The sequence below is a fragment of the Passer montanus genome, unplaced genomic scaffold (genome assembly GCF_014805655.1).
Source record: "Passer montanus isolate IOZ18808 unplaced genomic scaffold, ASM1480565v1 scaffold25, whole genome shotgun sequence".
Lineage (NCBI taxonomy): Eukaryota > Metazoa > Chordata > Aves > Passeriformes > Passeridae > Passer > Passer montanus.
Window position 1 is genome coordinate 8808960 of NW_024367149.1, and position 20500 is coordinate 8829459.

Sequence of the window (20500 nt, forward strand, 5' to 3'; positions counted from 1 at the left end):
CCTTTTTTAAAATGTTTTTATTCATAACAGTATTACATGGTGTGTTACAGAAATTAATGGAAAATCTCTAAAAATTGGTTGGTTTCTGTTGTTGTTGCTGAATGCATTACACATGAAGTTAAAAATAATGTGTCCGTATATGTTAACAAATGGTCATTATCTGAGGTAAAGTTAAAGTGGGTTTAGAAATGTACTGCAACAGTCATTTTATCTTTCTCATCTTTATTAAAAAAATAAGTGTCAGAATGCAGAAATAAAAATGAATGAAAACCACGGAGTAAACATTTTTGCAAAGAAGGTGCCCAGTACGTTATTGAGATGAAAGGTTTCATCAGACACTTGGATGACTACGATCTATCAAAATATCTTTTCATGACAGGTAAAGATCAAGAACCTACGGGGGGGGATGGTAACAGGATGGCTGGTGGGGTTCCCTGGTTTGTAAATTTAAAGTGACGAATTTAGTGCTAGTGAAGGATGAGGGATTAAACAATTGCACAAGCTGGATATTTGAGTTATCTACAATACTGGTACAGTGCAGAGGCCCTGCAGCCCTCTCAGCTCAGCATCCCAGCCACGACAAGGACGATCACAGGACGAGACAATCCAGAATCTGTTTTTATTCATGAGCAAAAGTAAGACAAAGGTCCGTGGTGATGGCCCAGAGACACCAGAATTCCAGCCTCATTCCCTCAGCACCTGTTCGTGAGTGATCTGCTTGCTACAAATGTGATCCTCTGAGACATCAAGCTCTTCTCTCCTCTCTGTTTCACCCCACAACTGGAAATGCACTGATGACACTAAACCTCCAATGCCTGTGATGAACCAAAACTGGGTTTGTGGTTCCATGTGCAGGACAAAACCCAAAAAAAAAGCTGCTGAGGAAGAAAGTAGCACCACTGTGCAAATCAGGAAAATGCTCTGACAGAAGTGTCCTCCAGAAACACTTTTACCTCTGCTTTTCATCCTGAAACACTCGATCCACCAAGTTTTAAATTATCTCCTCCAGTTAGAAAACTTGATCTTCCAATGGGAAAACAAGATTTGCTACAAAGCTGTTTGCACATGACTAAGGAACAAGCATCAAATGACTGTGGATGGGGATAAAATTCTCCTCTCTGCAGGTTCATTAGGTCTATTCACAGCTAATTTCTCATTCACATACATTCTGCAACGCACATTTCTCTAATTTCTCTAATTCAAAATAAAAGAATGGGATCGTGTTGTGAGATTTCGATACCAACAATCACCACCCCAGTTATTCTGCCTTCTAAACCATTTTTAGCTTATAATAGGGATGAAAGAAAGTAAAACATTTATAACTCCAGGCCTATTTTAATCATGACAAAAATGTAAATCCTAATGTGTCAATTTAAAAACAAAATCTGCACAAAAACCCTAAAAACTGATTAAACCTTTGATTTCTTTTACCTTTTTTCTTTTTTTTTTCTTCTTTTTTTTTTTCCTTTTTAGTGTTAAACCACTAAATTCAATATACTGTAACTGCATAGGAACATCAGGAAAACACATTTGACCTGTATAACAATTCTCTGTAGGGCAAAAATATATAGATTCTTTATGAAAATCATGTGGTAAACATATGAACCCAAACACTGCACTTTTTGCTTCATAAATGTAAAAAAAGGAAGTTTTAAATTCTTTTTGTTCTGCGTGTAAACAGTTGGATGACTTCTATGCAGAGGTTCAAAGGAATGTCAATGGAAAGTGATCTGTTGTAAGTGGAATTATGTCTGTGTGATAATGCAGGACCATAAAATCATGTGTTCCCATTAATTTCACTAGCTGCTGACAAGCTGACTGCTTTTGGCAAATGCACTTGAGCTTCAGCCCATTATTGTTAAGCATGTGAAAAAACATATGTGATGTGAGAACCACAAACTGGGTTTGCCACACCTCCCAAGCACTGCAACTTGCTACCTTCTCTACTGTGTAATGGCATTAGTAAAAGAATTTTCATAACATTTATATTTACAAAAAAAATGGCAATTTTCATTCGAACTCCTTAAAGCCATTTCCCCTTAAACATTTAAAGAGTTTAACAGTAAGATTTTTTTTCAAGTTATAAAATAAAAATCCCATTTGATTTTTTTCTGATGTACAAAAAGTGATAAAGATGAACAATTTTGATCACAGAGTCAGTTTGTTATTCCAAAATCCATGCCGTCCTCGTCCCATTTGTCAAGTCCGCTTCATCCAAACTCCTAAACCAGAAGCATACCAGTATTATTTGGCAAATGATTTTTTTTCATCAAAAATGGCACACAGAGAAGAAAACACTTGTCTGCATAGCATTACAGCAGCAAGATATTGAAGAAATAAAAATATTCCTTTTCTGCACTTTGTTTAGAGTTTCCTAGGAAATACTGACTCTTTTGTCTTTCCTCAGTGGGACTCGATGTCCTTTCTCTACCCACAACATGAGTATTCCAACAGAAAGCAGCATTTCTTCCTCATGATGTGCTAGAACTTAAAGGTCCATTTGGCAACATTTTCAGTCAAGGATGGATAAACAACCGAGTTCTGTTCTGTGGTTTCAAGTTGGGAATCATTTCCGCAGGAGGCGTTTCGCTGTTAGATCTGTCACTCATACAAAACTACAGAGTAAGAAATACATTAAAAAAAAAAAAAAAAACAAAGGAAAAAAAAAAAGACACCACCAGTATTTGCTTGTTGTTGTTTAAATATGTCTACATAGGGGGAAAAAAAGGGTCAGGATCAGCCTGATGTAAATGAAGATGAAAAACATGTCACCGTGACATAAAAAGTGCCGACTCGTGCCCCAAAGGCTGTTGAATGATAATGCACTGCTACATACAGACTCTGCTTTTTGCTGAAAAGAACAAAAAAAGGAATGTCTAACGCCCAATAAATTTCAAATGCTCATTATTTATAGGTGGCACACAGAAGGTGGCAAATGTTTAAAAGAAGGCCGAGGAGTAGGATTTCCTAGTCTGGATACCCACCACTTGTGGGGACGGCGCTGCACTCGTGGTATGAGAAGCAGGGAGAGTTTTTGTTTTGTGCTGCCATAGGAATCTGCCACTTGTTGCCAAAAAACCACATCAGGAACACTCGTAGAGCCAGTCCAGGAGGGCAAACTCTCTCCTTTGTCAGACAAAATCAATCGGAAAAAAGCATGAAAGCCAAAGGCCCGCCAGGTTGTTGGGTTTCGTTTGAGTCTTGGAGCACCACAAGCCTGTAACAATGCTATTTCTTAGGTCTGTTAATCTGCGCGTAGAGAGGCTCTGCTTCCTGGGGATAACAAAAATAAAATGAGCAGAGATGTCTCCAGACAGCATTTTCAGAACATTTTTACAACATCTGCTTGAGAGCAGCGATACCTTGTGAGTCAAAACCCACAGGAAGTGTTTGCTTTCTGTGCTGCCTTGAGCAATCGTGGCACTCCGGCTGAGTAGTGAAGAAAATGGGAATTATTTCAGAAAATGAGTGTTTTCCATCCGTTTCCTCCTCCAGCATTGGCCATGCAATGACCCTCACTGCTGGGCACGGACATATGAAGGAATTACATGATAATTTATAGGGCTGGATGTTTGGAAGTTCAGAGGCTGGAATTGCAGCCCGTGTACAAGGCTGAGTTTTCCCCCAGCAGCACAACAGCAGAACATAACTGTGGGTTTTGCACAACTCAGGAGAAAACCACTTGCAAACAGAAACTGCCACGGAAAGCTGAGCTAATGAAGCTGTGATGGGATTTAAAACAACAACATGAGTGGCCCATAAAGAACAGGAGCCCTGTGCAGTTTGATTAGGAGTCTGTGGAACCATTAGTACAATCATTAAAGCTGGGAGGAAAGCATGTCAACTGGTTAACAAATACTTTCTTGGGAATTTCCTGGATGCGGGAGGGGGGAAAAGCTGCCATGTTCTTCAGCTGTTGCTTCATAGATGACACACTCTGAGCTTTCTTAACACTGTGTTCATCATGGCCAAGGTGGGTAGCAAACCATCCATGGACCCTGGAATCCACTCTACTTAATTTCCAGAAACTAATTTATTAAACTAAGAATGACATGTAAAAAAGGAACAAGACAGGCAGAAAGGCTAATTAATGCCACACCGCATTAACTCTCCACAGCTTGATAAATATTCAAATACCACGCCACAGCGTTGAATTTAACCAAGGTAGAATAAACTCCTGTTACAGCAGCATTGGCAGGAGCTGACTTTTGAGCAAAAAAAAGCCCTCAGAAGGTTGGCAAATCACTGGGCACTGAGCAGCACAGATAGACCTGTGCCAGGGGATGGCACAGGATTTTAATCACTGTTTGTCAAAGTGATGCTGGGGATGAGGAGAACAGCCCCAGTGTGGATCCACAGGGAGCTCTGTGCTCAGGGTGCAGGAACACACAACAAATCCAAAATACAACCTCTTTCCTCCATGCCAAGGAAAGTTGTCTCTTATTCCCCAAAACTGCTTCATTTCTGGAGCTTGCAGACACCCTGCCTGCCCACCCCCTGCCCACGAGGAGCCCTGAGTACACCATGAGCACTGTGAGTGAGAGAAACCCTCTGGAATGATTAAATAAATGCTGCTGAAATTATCCCCAGCAAGAAGCAAATACATTTTGTGACCTTGAAAAACTGAAGGTAATCAAAGGAGATGACTGAGAGTAAACAACTGCTTTTCACACACCGTGAGTTAAGTCTACCTATGCCAATTTTCACGTGCAGGCTTGAAGCTGGCAGAATGATCTATCACAGCTAGTTCAGAGAAAATCTGTACTAATTAATGTGTGAACCTGACACACACCAGGCCATCCTTCAGGCAGTTGCTGAACCTAAGGTCATTGCAAAGGGAAGCAGAAAGGAAGGAGGAGAAGAAAAGCAGAGGGAGGGAGAACATCCCTTTGGAACAAAAGATGTCAGTTTTTCAAACGCCTCCAGGGGAAAAAAGAGCTTTTCAAAATGTCAAGTCTGCTTGTTAGAGCTGTCCTCAAATATCCCTCAGATATGCAGAAGTGCTGAAGTAACAGGTGTCCTAAGGTGCCACTGGACTCCATGCCCTTGGAAGAGGAGGAGGAGAAGCTCCTCATCAGCAGCAGCACTTCCAACAAGCATGAGACAGCCATGACAGTGAGAAACTTCTTTGATTCATACCCAATATTTATCTCTACAAACACTTGATGTGGCAAAGGCCTGCATTTCTCACTGATTTGAATAATTTCTCTTCCAGCAGACCAGAGCATTTTGCATGAAAAGTGTGCTCTTGCTTCTTCCTTTCAGTTGGTTTCTCCCTTCAGATGCCTAAATGAGAAATTAATTGCAGTAATTGTGTGCAGTCTTCCCAGTCAAAAGGTTTTGGTCAATGCCTGAGATTTGTTTTCTAGTATTATTTCGAGCCAATTCAAGCATGCTTTTAGCCCAACAATGCAAATGGTGTCTGTAAAATATTGATACTCAAGAGGGCAAAAGAGAGCAGAAAGGGACAGGAAAAAGGCAAAAGGAGAGTTGAGTGCTGTTGCCTTCATGGACAGCTCCTCTCACAGTGACAGGCACTATTTTGGAGGGTCTTGAAAGCAGAAATAAGCCCCCTTTTTTTAGTAATCCACACAAAAGTCACAGGGCTTGTTATGAAAAGGCAGGTGAGCATTAACTCTTCTCACAGCATCTCACCAGCATTTTCTGCCTTCTACCACTGCATTAGGAACAGATGCAGAGGAAAGGGAAGGAAAGAACTGGTCTTTGTCAGAACAAAAAGAGAGGAACAAACAAAATAACAGACAAAGCTTCTAATTCACATAAACTTCTCAAATCTTAAAGTGTTCTCCTTGCTGTACTGGCCCAGAATCACTTCTGATGTGTTTTCATAAACCCACAGGGAGAAACCAAGACAAGAACTGGAAGCATTTTTTTTTTTTTTTGCTGCGGTATTCCAGAAATACTTCATGCTGCAAATCACTTTATCCTTCCCATTTTAAGGGGGACAAGACAGCAGCAAACACCATTTCTGATGCAGTCCACTACTGTGTGAGGCAACAAGGGTGCTAATGCTTTAGAATAACATTATGCAAATGCTGGAAGTGAATTTGCATCCCATTTGAAGATATTAACACCTGCTCCCCAGCAGAACTAATCACTGGAGAGCATCTCCTGAAAGACTCAGCACCCACTCGGGCTTGCAGGGGTGAACTCACTCAGAAAACACAACTGTGGGTTAGGAAGAAACTATTTTTACCCTGGCAGCCCTTTGATCACTGCGAGGCACCTGCTCCGTGCAGAGCTGCAGGCAAGATGTTCTCAATTGAGGAGGTGAGGCCCGCACAGATTTCCATACCCTTTACAGCCACTTTCACTCCCGGCTGACTGATCAGAAAGGGCAGGCTCAAATGATAAAGAGTTTCATGAAATAAGTGTGCTGGAGAGCCACACAAAATGAGCATCTTGTGCTGGGGTTGCAAGTGAAGGGGGTGGGAGTGCGAAGCGTCTTCTCTGATTTTTTTGCATGCTGACCCGTAGGCAAAATAGGACAGAGTAAAGTTGGCAAGCGGGGTTGAAATTAAATATCTTTGGTGATAAGACAGCTCATTCCTATTGCCCCATTAACAGCCAGTTTTTATTTATTGCTTATTATTACTTATTAACATTTGGTTATTTTTCTTACAGCCTCCATTAGCAGCATAAATACACAAACCTTCTAGTTCAGGATTATGCCTGAAGAGTGCCTCTGTTCTTAACATAAACCTACCTAGGAATATCTCCTTGTCTTAAATATCCAGTTTAATTTTTAGCATTCTAAAAATCTCTGTTGTTTTAGTAGCAAGATGGATGCTGTACATCCATGAAATGAAAATGCAGTGACAACTACTCAGAAAGATGAACCTGCCCCATATCTTAGTCCTGATATAAAAATGAACTGCAGCCAAGAAACACTGATTATTTCTGGGCCCCTCTCCCAAAACAGTAGCCACACAATTATTTCCATCTACAGATCTGTCATCCACATATCCTTCCATCTACATCTCTGTCAATTCTCCTTCATAACAATCAGACCTAATGGCCAATTTGAAGCAAATTGTTCAGAAGTCTCAAAGATGCTAAATTTTCACAAGTAGATTTTTAAAATCAGTTGTCGTGCAGAAGACAGGCATGATCTCATCAAAGAGGAAGTGAGGAGAGCTTGTCCCTAAATTGAATTGTTGGGTTGCAAATCAGCAAGAACACAGCTCTAGACAAGCTACAAAGAATGCTGTCTCTTGTTTAGAGGAAGGAGCTGCAGAAATGGAAGAGTACAAGGTGACCTCAGGTGGGCTGGTGACACTGAAGAGGTGAGAAGCCCTTGTATGAGCTGGCACATGAAAATGGACAGCTCGAAGGAGACTGCAGCAGCAGAGATGAGGACAAACAGGATGCTCCTGTTCACAGAGCAGCCTGAATTTCTCTGCTCGTGACCCTCCATATTTCTGGGAAATAGGAACACCCAACTGAGCAGGAGACCTGAAATGTTAATTTTAAGATTTCTCTGGAGTGAAGCAGGATGTCCCAACCTGTGATCCCCTTCCAAAGACACAACACTACTCCCAGGCTCCCAGCCCTGCTCAGTGCTGTGTCTTTAGTTCGAAAATGACGGCTTTAGAGCCTGCAGCAAGAACAGGTCACCTGTAATTAGGAATTTCTCTTTGGACTTTATCCAGGTCTGTAGGTGAAAGACTGCAACAGGTCCTGCAAATACAGCCTTTAGTATTTTGAGCCTATTTGGAGTCCTGGTGCAACAGAAAAGGGGCAGAAGTAAGAGGAGGATGCAGAATCAGCTTGATGTTCCCTCCTGAGGCTCACTAAGCTCCCAGGTAACACAGCGCTTTGTCCATAAATTGGTTTTTCTCTCCACATCCTAAAACCAGCCCAAATAAAAGAGTTACAGCAGCCCATCCCAGAGCTGACTAAGATTTTTAAGAACATTTATCACCAAGCACAGCACTTGCTCCAAGACGGATGATGGCAGTGGGCCACCAAAGCACCACCAAAAGCTGATAGACAAATATTCTAATGAACTGTTGCTCTCCTGACAGTGCTGATGGCATTGTGAAGGGTGTGACACATTTTGAGGGCTCCTCATTGTCTGCACACATTTCTCAGAACAACTGAAGAATTTTTTTTTCAGGGAGATATGCTCTAGCCACAAATGTTTTGAAGGTTTCTTGAGAATCTCTCATGAATGATTGCCAGTGCAAGTTTTGAGCTGGGCAGCAGCTCAATAGAGCTGTGTTTGTTCCTCTGTTCAAGCTCCCTGCTTTAATGTAAAATGTCAACAATACGAAATGTTTAAGACATTTGGTAAGCTCACAGTTCTTTCCCCCTCTCTCCTTTCACAATTACTCCCCACATAATCTAAAGACAGCAGTGAGGATTAAATATAAATAATCTGAAGGTGGCAGTCATTCTGTATTCTCTTCACCTCTTCTGCAAAACCACTATCTGTCCTCAACAGCATGCATGAACAAAGGGGAAATAACCAAATACAATAAACAGCTCTGCAAAGAGTTCATCTCATTTCACCAGTGGAAGCTGGGCCTTTCTGCTTCTTATCTTTAACCATAAAGGGATAAAAATGTAATATATCCATAAAATGTCACATTTACCTACTAAGAGTTCACAGCTATTTCTGGGTGACATCTAGAAACAGCTGCTTCTGGAAGGATGGGGATTTTGAGAACTGAAGTGGAAGATTGCAGAAGGAAGAGAGCAAAAATAGGAGAAAAGAAGATAGCAACTATGTGGTAATTTAGAGTATCAGAAGGAATCAAGAAACCAAATTGATGTGGTACCTTGAAAGATCAGGGTACAAAAAAACAGGCAGGTGGATATTCTGAATACATCAAGATAAATAAAGATATGGTATGGGCAGAGCTGATTTCAGAGATCTGGGAACAGACAGATGTGACATTTCTGCACACAATGCTCTCCTGAGAGGTCCATTCAGCTGAGTTGTTACTGTGCAGTTCTTGGGGTAAGAACCACGATCTAAAGAGTGAAGTAATCTCCCGTCTAAGCCACAAAAGTGGCTTTTATGCAGACTGTGATTCTTTTGCACGACATGTTTCTCCCCATTAAGTTTCTCTCCAAATGCAGAGCTCAATACACAACTCCACAGCAAGTCCTGAATTGATAATTTTCCATGGAGATTAGACTTCCCGTTGCTCTGACGACACCAGGCTTCAGAATGAGCTGGGCTGGCCTTGGGAAGTGGATTTCCTACAGACTGCTGCTGAATGGCTCTGCACACAGGCACAATGATATTAGTAGAACTTCACTGGAGAGAGGCTTTCTTTTTAGTTCAGCTTCCTGTTCCTGCCTACAGCTCTCAGGAATTACTGTAATACGATAATCAGGAACATTAGTTAACATTTCCCAGCATATATTTCTGGGAATTATACATATTTGATGCGAGGCTGTACAGGGATTAACTAAAAATGCAGCAAAACCATATGCAAGCACTGGTAATACACGATATTTCTGGGAATTATACATATTTGATGGGAGGCTATACAGAGTATTAACTAAAAATGCAGCAAAACCATATGCAAGCACTGGTAATACACTGTCCTGAAAGCTCGGAATTGCAGAACCACCCTGTGATAAACCATAATAAACAGATGTATGTGGGTTTCCAGAGTGTGGTACTCAGATAAAGGGCAAATCCTCTCTCATGATGTAGGGAAGAACTCGTGGAGTGGTCTGAAGCTGGGCTAGCTGGGGATGTCAGTGCTGGCCAAGGTCAGGCAAAGGCACAGCCAAATTATCAAGTGGCACCATCCATCTGCAGCAGCAGCTCTCACTGGAGTAAATAATGAATGTTCTTGCTGGAGCAGCTCATCCCAGCTTGACTTTCTCCTCACTGTGTCACTCCTGGACTCAAGGAGACACAAAGCTTAATGCTGCTTTTGCTGCAGCCCCAGGGGCTGAGCATGGATGAAGCTACAGAAGGGGAGATGCCCTCTCACAGCACCACACCTTATTAAGAGACAACCTCATTATTCCCAAGTGGATCAAAGCTAAGTTACTGTAAGGTTTTGTAAAATCGTATTTAATGCACAAAGTAAACTGTCTCCTAATGAAACTATTCATTTTGAGCTGAAACTAAACTGAGGATGGGCAAGTCACTGGCAAACCCAGTGGAATTTCTGTACAAAAATGGGAAGGGCTCTCCCACTACTCTGGATTTGCTCCAGGAGCTCTGTGCTGGAGCACAGAAGCCGTATCAGATCATGTATTTGGGCAATACCAAACAGGAGTGGCAGACGGGGAGAAGATAATGAAACATATTCTTCAAACAGCAACACTAGAGAGTATTTGGATGGAATAACAACGCTCAGCACTCATAAAACTTTGTAGCTTCACTGTTTTTTTGGCAAAATATATTTACTGTATTGAAACAAATCACAGAACATTCACAGGCAGCCACATTTTCTACGTGTTCTGTAACACAAAAGATGAACAGATCATCTTTCCCGTCTGTCTGGGTTTAAATGACTTACATTGATGAATAATTTTTAAAACATCAGTATGCCAATGGTAATATGAATGATGATAATTTTCAGATGTTTTTAATTTGCAGTTGGAGATAAAAATACACAAACCCATTTCAATATTTTTTACATGCAGATAATAAACGTGCTTCTTCTACTGATTATCCCATTGATTTAGGGTAGAGACATTCATGTATCATTATATAATTTTATTTAATGATTGTTATGTCTATGGGTAAGATGTCGTATTCCATTTAATATGTTACATCTGACTGAAGGCCAGGGTGGCTTTGATTAAAAAAAATGCTCTGCCTATTATGTTGTTAATAATGGCTCAGTTTCCCTACTTGCCCTCAGAATTTGAACACAAAGTAAAATAAGTCTACATTTCTTTAAAGCATGCAGGCAGCTGAAACACACATATTTGCATAAGCTGCAACACTCAGTGAATGGCAAAAGCCATGCAAACCACCAAGCACGAGGAATACACTGTGGAGGATGGAGAGGTAAAACGGAAGAGATGAAAAGGAAAAAAAAAAATAAACCATGCATCCATGAAAGCAATGGCAGGCACTGGTGGAAGAGTAAGTGAACACCTCAAGGTGTAGAGAAAAAAAGGACAGATACCTACCCCAACCTGTGCTATCTAGCTACCGACCTGTGGACTTATAGTATCACCAGTTGGCTCACCAAAGGGATCACTGTTGGAGGAGGCCTGAGACCCATCAGGCTAGAATACAAGAACATAACACCTTTTTTTCTCAACAATAGAAAGTGAAAAGTCAACACGAGGTTATTTTCATGCTGTGGGCATAACAAGTACATCCTATCTCATGAAAACCAGAGAGTGAGGCCTCGCCGCTCTCCAAAGCCGTAGCGGTTTCCTACAGCTGCTGCAGGCACCAAAGGACCTCACCAGCTCCTGCTGGAGTCCAGGCAGCAGCTGCCACAGACTTCAGAAGGTACTGGATCAGGCCAACCAGAACTGCAAAAGGCCCTGAAAGCCATGTGAAACAGAAAGAGTCCAAGCTTGGGTTATTTTGCACTTTTTGTTGTACTGATCCCCTCTTGCCTTTGGCTCACTCGGGCTCCTCCCTCCCTAAGACATCTGGTGATTGACAGTCATTGCTTGGATAACATTTCTTGCTTGGGTCCATAAAGGCAAAGAAATCACATACTGAGGGCCAGAACATTGAGGAACGTAGCTAGGCAAGCAACTGGGATGCAAGAATGTGCAAGACAACACCAACCATCATCTTTTAACACACAAACCCTCACATCTTTCTCTGCAGCCTCAGCATGTTTGCTGTTTTACCCCAAACTTCCTTACCATGAGTAAAGTGACTGCTGGTGTGCTAAAGAGGAGACTGGATACATCTAACATGTACAGCCTTACATATGAACTGTGAGTTTGGCTCCTTGTATGTACTGTTAGTGCACATCAGCAGAAATGCTGTGCTATCAGCTGTCAAACCCAAAGCAGGACAGGAATTCTAGCTGCAGCTCCCCCATAAGCACCACCCAGTCCTACTGACAAAGTTGTTTCTGACACTACAGAACAACATTTAACCATCTTTTCTCTTTTCTAGTTAAAAGGAGACAATGAAGATTTAGAAACCTTCTTGCTACTCACAGCCTCTGGCTCCTCACTTTTGCTTGGGCTTTCAAACCCCTCTTCAAAGAGGTCGTCTGCAGCAGGGTCACTCGTATGAGATGCTGATGATTTTGATGGAGAACTCTGTCTGGGTACAGGGGTTGGAGCTAAACAAGGATTAAGCCAACAGCAACAATTATTTTGCTGATTTCTTCAAAAAGACACTTCAGCACAAAATTTGCTCACACTTTTACATCCCTCAACTTTCACCACCCCTGAGAATCATTCTCTAACAAGGAGCTGCAAGAGGTAAATTTGGGCACAGTTGTCATTATCAATCCCATGTGTTTGATTTCATTTGGCAACTTCCAAAATAAGTTTGGCTGCATCTGGCCTATGTCTTTATGAAGGTGGGAGACACCACTACATTGCATTAGGAATGTGTGAGTCTCCTGCCCTGTGGCAGGTAAGTGAAACACATCTCTGACTGACCCCTGGTGAATCTCATGAATTCCTCCTTTCTGCAATCTGCTGAAAAGAGAAAATCCCCCATTGCCATGCTATGAACACCATAAGCTGATTTTACAGCTCTCCAATCAATTTCCCCATGTGTCCAATATATCAAGCTACTAAAATAAATACCCAGCCCCTAATTTCTGAGAAGTATGGATAGGACATATGTGAAACTAGTTGTAAGGTTGAATGCTGTGGGCTTCTGCCAACCAGCTTGCATGTTCCTGTCACACAACAACTATTACAACATTTAATTTAAGAAATTAAATTTCAGACTGTAGCTGTCTGGGCTGTTCATTTCTATGACGTCTGAAATTCCTCCATGATATTTTCCTTTTTTGGCTGGAACATATTTCTTAAGCCAGAGCATGCATGAAGGTTCTCAGTGTCTGGGTTGCAATTTAAAAAGAGACAGAAGTGCTTTGAGTAGCAGTCATGTCTGAGGAAAGGGATGGCTGAAAGCACATAAATACTCACGTGAATTTGTAGATGGTGTCGTGGAAGTCACAGGAGTCAAATTTAACTGAGAGATGTCAAAGTCATCACAATCATCTGCTTCCTGTGCCATCCCAACTTTGTTAAAGTAACTTGAGAAGGCCTCTGAGGTACAACTGAGGGAAGGCTGATCTGGTTTTCTTGATGGCACTGGTGGAGGCTGAGCCATCTGGAAATCTTTAAACATTTCTTTTCCCATTTTCTGTCTGGGCCTGTCTGTCTGCGGACTCGACCTGTTGGAATCGCTCGTGGGTGGGACGGTGGCTATAGGAGCAATGGTACCTTGAAACATGGCTGCTTGTAAAGGCAAAACAGTTTGTGTTGGCATGAAGGCAGTGGGCTGGAACTGGCCAGCCACGGATGGCCACGGCTGCTGGGTGGGAGGAAAGATGCCGGGCTGGCCCCACGCGATGGGCTGTCCTCCCTGCATCACCTGAGCGACTGGAGGCTGGGCACCCATGGCCAACTGCTGTTGAACGAGTGGTTGCTGTCCCCAGAAGGAGGGCAGGACAGCTCCCATGGCAACATAACCTTTGGGGAACAAAGAGAGCAGGAGCAGGGAATAAACGGGATGGAAGGTTTTAGTGGCGCTGTGGAGAGCACGTGGGAAAAGCGACGCAATAAATCAGAAACGTGCAGAGCTGCACCAGTGAACCTGGCTGCAGCACACTGGGAAAGAACTGAGAACACTGAATTTGCATCACTGCACAAGTACTCACAGACAGAACCACAGGCTGGTGGACTCTGCAAAGTAATAATCTAATAATGCTGCTACTAATACTAATAATAAAAAAGTCCAACCCAGATGATTTCAGATTAAAATCCTCACACTTGGTTATTACCCAATTACTTGAGAACATCAAAAAGATCTTGAGGTTCTGCTGCACTAAATACCTATTAACAACAAACTGCTTCAGGTGTTAGGCTAACATAACTCTCTCCAGCTGAGGAGGAAATTAATGATTAAAACCAAAATTATAATTGCTTCCTGTCAGACCTGAAGCCTCCTATAAAGCTACCAAGAGTTTGACTCTGTAGGAATTATAGGATCAGGTGCTTTTTTATTTACAACAACAACAAAGTGCTCTGAAACTAAAACTGCTGTAAAACATTTTACAAATTAAACTACCTAACATAATTATGTTCCACTGATACAAGTACTGTGCTTTACAGATATGCTGTTTCACATTTAAATTCAATACTTACCACTAATACTTTGCATAATGTAACTTCTCTCTTAATTTTAATACTGCCATAGCTTTAAAACTTGTTTCCAACCTGAGCGTTTCCCCAGTCCTCCTGCACCTTTTTCTCTAGGCTGTTTTTTAATCACAAACATAAGGGTGGCTGCTATATTGTATAGGGAAAAGCCCAAAACTCATTAAAATTAAAAAAAAAGGAACTGAACTTCGAGAGACCTAGCTCCTGAGTAATGGAAGGAGCAGTAGCTCAGATACATTTCTGTTCCAACAGATGTGCAGGATGGATTCTCCAGATGATCTCACCACCATGGTGACCCCAGCCCAGCAGAGAAGGTTTCCATCTGACATCATCCCCAAACTCTTCACTGCCCCTGTAACCTGCCTGAGGTGCAGTGGCTAATCTGGTGCCATCAGAGGAGGCAACCAATTAAAAAGTCACTGCTGAATCATTCAAGGCACTCCTCCTCATCCTCTTTCCCTTTCCTAAGTGGGGCTGAGAGCACTGGGAGAGATCAGCCATCAAACCAGAGAGTCTGTGCAGAATGCACCCAGCTTTTGAATTCTGAGGAACCCAGGGAAGTCTAGAGGACACTGCAGGATTTGACAAAGTGGAATACCCTGAAGTGCAATCAAATCCCCACTCTCTGTTTACTGGAGACAACAGAGGATATTCACTGCTACCACAGAACCCCCAAAATTTAAACTAAATCCTGTTTCCTCTCTTTCTCCTGTACCTAGAAGTTCTGTTATCCAGATGGCAGAACTATGCTTGAACTCCCAGTGACTTTTTTGGATTCTGCTTTAAGAAATGTAGGCAAATTCAAACTAATGTACTCCCTGCTTTGCCTTGCTCTGCAGCACTGACCTCAAAGCCTTCCCCACTTCCACCCTGCTAAAATCAATGCCCTGAGTATGAAATGCAAATCAAAGCTGGGCACTGATCCCCAAATCTGCTTCCAGGCTTTAATTCCAGTGCATTCCTTACCTGAGGGTACGGCAGCAGTGCTGAAAGGTACAGAGCCAAACATGTCTGTACTAGCAGGGAGTGACTGGGATGAAGATGGGATAAAGGCATCACCTGGAGTAGCAGGAGTCTGCAGGGAGACAGGCAGAAAACACAAGGGTGAGGTATCAGCTGCAGCTTCTGCTGCACACTGCTGTCACATCACCTGGAGCTCTAAAAATCCAGGCTTGGAGTGGAGAATGAGAAGAAAGAATGGGAATATGTAGAAGGAAAAAATCTATAGAAATAAAAGTATTGGAATTTGCTGGGGATGGGAGAAGAAGAAAGAAATGGAGAAACTTTCTATCAGAGGAAAAAAATCAAGGTGGAATTTGCCTGGAATACATCACAACCAAAATAATGACATAATTTTCTCTCCAGAACATACACACTTGTGATTTTAGATGTTAGGTGACAAAAGGGAAAGGCAGTGACCAAGGCATTAACTATTAAGTTATTATTAACAGTTAAAGTAAATGAAATATCTACAGGATTTATGGAAAACAGAATAAATATTGCTTCTAATTAACCATCAGGACCAGAATCATAGGTCTACATTAAAGAAGAAGCCAAATCCAATTAGTAAGCTGAGGATGAGCAGAAAGGGCTTTGAACATCTAGTCCCAGACATGATCCAGAATATGCTGGAGATCTGAGGCTCCTGACCTCATAGCACCTGAATTTTCTCAGTATATTCACACTTCCCTACAGCTTAATGCAAGGCTCTAAAGCTTTATATGAGAATTTTTTGTCATCTTATAATGCTGAAAAACATGTTGAGACATTATTTTTGTCCTTAAAAGACACCCAGCCCTTTGTCTTTACTTCCCTCCTGTAACAGCAGTTCTGGGATCTGTGCTTGGAGGATCCAGAGACATGAAATATGAGGCTGTAACTGGATCTTCTGCAGTTCAGTGAGAGTGCAGTGAAGCATTTCCCTCTGACAAACACCAGGGAAGCAGATCTGCAGCTCAGGTTGCACCCTATGTGACACTTAACACCAGAGCAGGAAAATAAAAATTAAAGGTATTTTTGCACATCATTGTGGAGCAGGCACTGCATGTTCAATTTACTTCATTTTTATTTTCCTGCAACCTAAAAACTACTTTGAACTCTTCCCCACTGGAATGGCTGAGGACACAAATTGTAAATGTGCTCAATAAATGTGCTGAAAATAGCATGCAGGAAAAACACAGTGCAGCTCCCCTGGGTACTCACTGGGGGAGAGGTTACATCAGGAGGAGTGGACATGTCCCCAAAAAGCTCTAGTTGGGTAACAGCCTGTAAAGAGAAAAAAAAAATCCATTTATCTTTTGAGGAGAAGAAACTATGAGTTAAGTAGTTACAACTTGTAAAGTTCTCTGGTGACAGCAAACAAGATAAACGTCCCCAAAGTCCTGCAGGCTTCAACTGTGAAGTCCCACATGGAGGAAGCACACAGGCTCAAGCTGTGGGATTTTAATATTGCTAATGGACCCAAACAGCCAACAACTCACTACAAAACAACTCTGTAGGGAATGCTCCAAAGTGAAAAAAAATGAATAAAACATGAAACAACTATCCAGAACAGGAGTGGATGCATTACTGCTCTGCCTTTAACATCAGTGAGCTCCAAGCATGATTTATGGCCAGTCCTTTCCCCTGGCTCCTTTTCTAAACCCTCACTCCAAGGTCTTACAGCATGGCAGCAGCACGTGGAGTGCCAGCAGGATACAGAAGGGAAGGGTTTTTAAAATGCTGCCTGATTTCCCCTTGCCCATGGGACAGGTGTGACCTGGATAAGCGGACTTGAAGGAGGATGCACAACTGGGTTATTTCAAGTTTGGGGCTGTACATTTAATTCTTGTTAGAAATATTTCCTTGGGATGCCCTTCACTGGGAACTCAAAACAGGTCACCCATGCATGCCTGGCTAACTGGACCAGAAAAGAAAACACACTTTATTATAAGAAGCAGCTTGAGTGGCTGCATAATCAAAGCTCCTTCACATGTTCTAGAGCAACTTCACTCCCTTCCACCCACCTGCAAATGAGTTCAGCTGGAGTTCAGGGATGTTAAAGCACAGATCCCTCAGAGCTTTGCAGGAAACCTAAACCCCGTCCACCACCTTTACCCTTTATCAGGGTGGTTATACTGGAAAGCTTTGGTGAGAACCCAGAACTTTCTCTCCTCACTAGCTCTCTTACTGGCTTCCCCAGTATCACACCCACAAAATGTGGGAAGGCACAATTCTCATTATGAACAAGATTTAATGCAAATCTTAGTTTAGCTCATTGAATTTCCTCCCCATCTTGGGCACATAAACCTTGGATCCTCCTGTCACACAAACAGGTTTGACATTCAGTTGTCTTGTCCTGTAAAAGCAACCCCTGAATGCTTTGGACAGCAACCAGACTGGCAGGTCAGGCTTTACAGCCTTCCAAGAGATCAAGATCACCCCAAAATGTTTTCCTGCCTTTAAACTTCAATTAATAATTACCCCTTAAGGAGCAAGACATATCAAAAGTTTACACTTTTTTTTTTTTTTCAATCCAGCTTCTATTCTCACGCATAAAAGCAACACCACAATCAGTTAGAACTGGAATTTTTCAGAGCAGCTCTGTTGATTCTCAGCTTCACGTCACAATGTACCCAGGGATGACTTATCTCACATTTTCTCACACCATGTTTTATATTAAAAACATCACATTGCTTTAGTGCTATGACAAAGCATTTTCTTTTTATGGGTTTATATATCCCTTTAAGTATCTGCATGGAAATGCAGAAGGGAAGAAAAGGGATAGCTACTTTTTCTTCAGGGTACACCAATTCTAATACTCTGGAGGAAAATACGGCCAGGAGTAGCTTTTGAAAAAAAAAACCCAAACAAGCAACAAACCCAGCCCAAGTCCCTTCTGCAGTGTGCACAAATACATTAGGCAAGGGTTGTTAAAATGCCCAGGAAAGTGGGAATATAATAACTGCAGCACTCATTTGGAAATCTCTTCAAGCCTCCTGTAGGCACTACTGCCTCAAGAGGTGTCAGGTGACACTGAATACTCCAAGAGCCACTTTCTTCTCACCTCTCCAAACTGCTTGCTTAGCAGCACCCCAAACCTGCCCTTCCCCTGCCCCCCTTGGGAGCTATTCACTGTTTGCTCCTAAGGAACATTTGTGTCCTTTCCACGAGCAAAAGGGAGCAGATGAGCAAGCCAGGGAGGATGGGAAAGGGCAGGGTACACACAGCTGCGTGCAAAGCTATACATTTATATTTTTTCTGGTGGAAAAAGTAGTATAGGTTTCACAGGAACACTGGAAATTGATAGTCAGTATACTTTTGAACTCTGGATTATATGACATGCATCTGAAAGGTGGTAACTCAGATGCCAGTGCCTCCATACTCCTGGATAATGGGAATAGTAATACTGTTCACAGTGCTTCAAGGTGATGGATCTTTGGATATTCTTCACAGATATAATTCTGTTAAAGCTCTGCAGACACATTTCTAAACAGGCAGCTGGAGAGAGTGATAGGAAAGTCAACAGCACTTTGTTATAATAAACCCTCACTCACAATATTCCCCAGGAAAAAGAAATACATTTACAGGGGAATTATTTTTTTAACAGAATATCAAACTCATATACAACAGGAGCTACAGAACCACATCAGAGAATGTAAACACAAATTTAGTGGGAACACAACACCTTCATTTACTGACTGGAGCTTTAAACATCAACCCTTGGAGGTGCATTTTAAAGTCCCAAATGATTCAGGAGTCTTTTTTCTACAACCCAGTTCTCAGCCTGAATAAATGAATGCACCTTCTCTGACACAGAGCTGCCTTTATCTACTTGCAGCACATGAAATCCTGGACACCAAGCACTTATCTTTTATTTCTGTGATTTCACTGTCACTGCAGAACTGATTTCACCCCTTATGCTTCATTAAGATTATTCACATCTGATATTAGCCACGTTCCAGTGAAGTTAATCCCAAGCTGAACATTTTCCAATTGCGCTATTCCTATAGATGATTTCAGCTATATTTCCTTAAAATATTTTTTAGTGTCACAACCTTACCTGAGTGACTGAAACAAGATTTTCATCAATGTCCAGCAATAAGTTTCCATTCTCCAGCTGTAAAGCATGATTTATGAAATGAGATGAATGATTTATGAAAATGACATGAATTTCTGAGCATGAAAATGATAACCTCCATAATTATTGACTTCAGCATTGAAATGAAAACCCTTTCCATCTTGCTGTGAGCACAGATCTGAAATCAGGCAGTCAAAACAGTGAGTCTGAATGCTGCTGGGATGTGGGGCAAACAAACACTCCATTTGTGCTAAATCTCATCTTCTGGTGCATAAAGCAATTTTACCACTTGTGACACACCTATTTATTTTCCTAAATATTTATTAATTCAGCAGTAAGCATACCCAGTGAGCTCTGATCCTGCTTATATTAATGGAACCTTTCCCTGGCTTGGTGAAAGAAGGGATTTAACATCCCCAAGGGAAAAAAGAATGATTGAGTTTTGGATGACAAAAGCTCTAAAACCAAGTGAAAACCACACATTTCTCTAACTAGGGAAACTGTAACATCAATGTAAATATAATTAGGATAATTATTTTCATTCTGTAGCAATTTTTAAAATTATATGTCAATTCACATTTTATTTAAAGCTATAGTTTGCACGTAAATATATGTGGGGATATACTGCCCTCACATCTGTACATATCTGTATCCACCCACACACTTAGCACATATTATCACCTCAGAAGGCAAAATTTCAGGTAACATTTATTGTGGTGTTTGAGACTTCATTTCTGCAGACGAACAACAGCAAGCTGTGAAAATCAAGTCTAAGATGACTGAGAAGCTTCATACAGGTTACCAGCCAGTAATTCCATGTCACTTAAAAAGCTCGCAAACAGCCTAGAATGCTCTTCCCTCCCTCATCTCATCACAGAGCTGAAGAAAAGAGAAAATAAAAGAGTGGGAAAAGGCAAAGCCAAAGTAACATAATGTCACTGAGCACAATCAGGAACAGATACAGTCCTGCACCTTCCTGGAGCTGACCCTGTGTCCCCCCAGCCCCAGGAGAGCAAAGTGTGAGGAAAAGCTGTGTCCATTTACTCAAAGAACTCCAGAGACTTTGAGAACACCCTTTAAATGACAGCAGAATGCTTTCAGAGGACCCAGTTT

At 41.7% G+C, this 20500-nt stretch overlaps 1 protein-coding gene across 15 annotated transcripts in view; it reads right to left on the bottom strand.

The window, feature by feature from the left end:
- DAB1 (DAB adaptor protein 1) overlaps positions 1 to 20500 on the bottom strand; it is a 409388-nt gene continuing 388888 nt past the window's right edge. For 12 of the 15 annotated variants that reach the window (XM_039711669.1, XM_039711665.1, XM_039711666.1 and 9 more), the window contains 7 exons: positions 19370 to 19426; positions 16531 to 16593; positions 15295 to 15403; positions 13090 to 13638; positions 12139 to 12266; positions 11137 to 11235; positions 1 to 3273 (listed from right to left, as the gene is read on the bottom strand). In XM_039711669.1, coding sequence (XP_039567603.1) covers positions 11152 to 11235; positions 12139 to 12266; positions 13090 to 13638; positions 15295 to 15403; positions 16531 to 16593; positions 19370 to 19426 — 990 coding nt within the window. In that variant the 3' untranslated portion in view covers positions 1 to 3273; positions 11137 to 11151. The remainder of the gene's footprint in view (positions 3274 to 11136; positions 11236 to 12138; positions 12267 to 13089; positions 13639 to 15294; positions 15404 to 16530; positions 16594 to 19369; positions 19427 to 20500) is intronic. The other 3 variants (XM_039711676.1, XM_039711673.1, XM_039711672.1) reach the window with 2 other exon arrangements.